This window comes from Sinocyclocheilus anshuiensis, unplaced genomic scaffold (genome assembly GCF_001515605.1).
Source record: "Sinocyclocheilus anshuiensis isolate Anshui unplaced genomic scaffold, SAMN03320099.WGS_v1.1 scaffold1075, whole genome shotgun sequence".
Lineage (NCBI taxonomy): Eukaryota > Metazoa > Chordata > Actinopteri > Cypriniformes > Cyprinidae > Sinocyclocheilus > Sinocyclocheilus anshuiensis.
The window spans coordinates 1,570,183-1,572,580 of NW_015544163.1; the positions used below are offsets into that span (position 1 = coordinate 1,570,183).

The window sequence follows — 2,398 nt, forward strand, 5'->3', positions numbered from 1 at the left end:
CATATGACCCCTTTAAAATGTAATTTATTCCTGTGATGCAAAGCTTAATTTTTAGCATTTTTATTCTTGGTGCTCAATTATTAATAACCATTCTTATTATTATCAATGCTGAAAACAGTTTTTGCTGCTCAAAACCATGCTTTTTTTTCAAGATTATTTGATGAACAAAAAAAGTTCAAAAGAACAGCATTTATTGTAAATAGAAAAGTTTTGTAACATTACAAATGTGCATATAAAATACAATTCTAGTTTAAAATGGGAAGTCAATTCATAAATAAATTACATGCAAAATAATCATTCTTTCAGAAGGTTTAAAAGAATCAGCTCATAAAAGTAAAAAAAAAAATATATATATATATATTCTGGTTTTAGTTCCCAATCGGAATTTTGTCTCATTAAATATCCCTTTTAAAATGAATAGCCATTTCACATTGAATTCAATTAAGTTTAATGCTTACATTAATATCTTAATAAAAGAAAACAGAAACGTTGGTCCTGGAGGAGGTGTAGTGGCTATGAATGCTGGGATGTTCAGGAATGGCTCACCAGGTTGGTCTCACACTCGGCCTCGAGTCGGTCGTACACCACAGCCTTACAGCAGCCGCCAGACATGGACCACGGCGGCCGGATGAAGAGCCAGATGAATGGGTCGGAGAGCGGGGACCTGAGGCTCTCGGCCAGACTGAAGAACCGCGACGCCATGTGGCCGCACAGATCGGCACGTCCCTCCTCACTGAGCGAAGCTGCAGAACATTCACACATCATTACAGCTTTGATCAGCCGGTCAGACAATTAAATCAAACAAACCACACCTTCAATCAATCAATCAATCAAGACAAAGGAACACTGGGAATGAGAGCAGAAACTTACGTCCTTCATTGTACAAATACGCAATTCCTAGTTTCACAGCAGCTTCAAAGTTCCCTTTCTCCGCAGCTCTAGATATCGCAGAGGACAATTAATGAGAGAAAGTAAATAAGATTACATTAAAAATAAAAAGCAACAACAAAAAATCTTGTACTGTCTTGAAAGTGAAAAATTGTAAAATATGCAAGCACAATTTAGGCAAAACTAAGAAAATATTTTTTTTCTTCATTATTTTCAAATAATAATATTAAAATAAGAAATACTATAATTATAAACAAATCACGTATTATATACATACATATATATTAGTGCTGTCAATCGATTAAAAAAATTAACTAATTAATCGCACATTTTTCTGAAATTAATCACGATTAATCCCACCTAACATTAAAGTTTTTAAATATACTTTTATATTGCAATAATTTCACATTCAATCTTCAAATTAATGTACAAACAACATAAAGACAGTATATTTTTTAATATTTGTTTAATGTAATATTTTTTTATGACTGAAGACCAGTATAAATGATACCAATACTGATTTCTCTATAAAATTGCCCTCCCCCCCTTAATATTTAACCATTGACTATAGCCATTCAACATTACAGTATAAGTAAGAGCTATCAATTTTAACATTTATTAGACTTTAAAAAATAACTTCTAATTTAAGTGAACTTAAAGGGATAGTTCACCCAAAAATGAAAATGTGATGTTTATCTGCTTACCCCCACGGCATCCAAGATGTAGGTGACTTTGTTTCTTCAGTAGAACACTGTCGAAGATTTTCGTTCAGTCTGCAGTCTGTCAGTCTTATAATGGAGGTGAATGTGAATCACGGCTTTGAGAGTAAAACTAAAGACCAAACTAAACCCTGCGTCTCGTGACGATACACTGATGTGTAAAGACACAAAACGATCGGTCTGTGCAAGAAACTGAACAGTATTTATATCGTTTTTTACCTCTGATTCAGCAATGTCCAAACTGTTCGAACTGTCCTGAGCGCGTTCTCAACAGCAGGCGCATGAGGCGTCGTCTTCTTCTTGCTTTACTGCAGATCGCAGACTAATAAGTGCATTACTGCCACCTATCTCTCAAATGGACCATTGACACTCCCAACTGAGATTGTAGATAGAGTGTCAATGGTCCATTTGAGAGATAGGTGGCAGTAATGCACTTATGTGTCTTTACACATCAATGTATCGTCACGAGCCGCAGGGATTAATTTGGTTTTTGTTTGTGTATGTTTTTTTTTTACTCTCAAAGCCGTGATTCACATTCACCTCCATTATAAGACATTATAAAACGAAAATCTTCGTTTGTGTTCTACTGAAGAAACAAAGTCACCTACAATAGGCTACAGTGCGCGCTGGCGCCTTTGTGCGTGCAATTGGAGAGCACGCGCTGCGAGCACAGTACCGTTTCCGCACTCGTGTGACTCACACCTGCTGCTGAAGTGAAGTGGAGCGCGCGTCTGAAACGTCTCCCATTCTCAGTCGTTCTGCGACTGAATAAATGCACTTCTTGTCAAGAA

At 36.2% G+C, this 2,398-nt stretch overlaps 1 protein-coding gene across 1 annotated transcript in view; it reads right to left on the minus strand.

Annotated features, from left to right (window-relative positions):
• LOC107695653 (cyclin-F) overlaps positions 1–2,398 on the minus strand; it is a 32,914-nt gene that overhangs the window by 27,328 nt on the left and 3,188 nt on the right. Inside the window, exons 4-5 of the mRNA XM_016495660.1 lie at positions 871–938; positions 547–743 (exon numbers count right to left, since the gene is read on the minus strand). Coding sequence (XP_016351146.1) covers positions 547–743; positions 871–938 — 265 coding nt within the window. The remainder of the gene's footprint in view (positions 1–546; positions 744–870; positions 939–2,398) is intronic.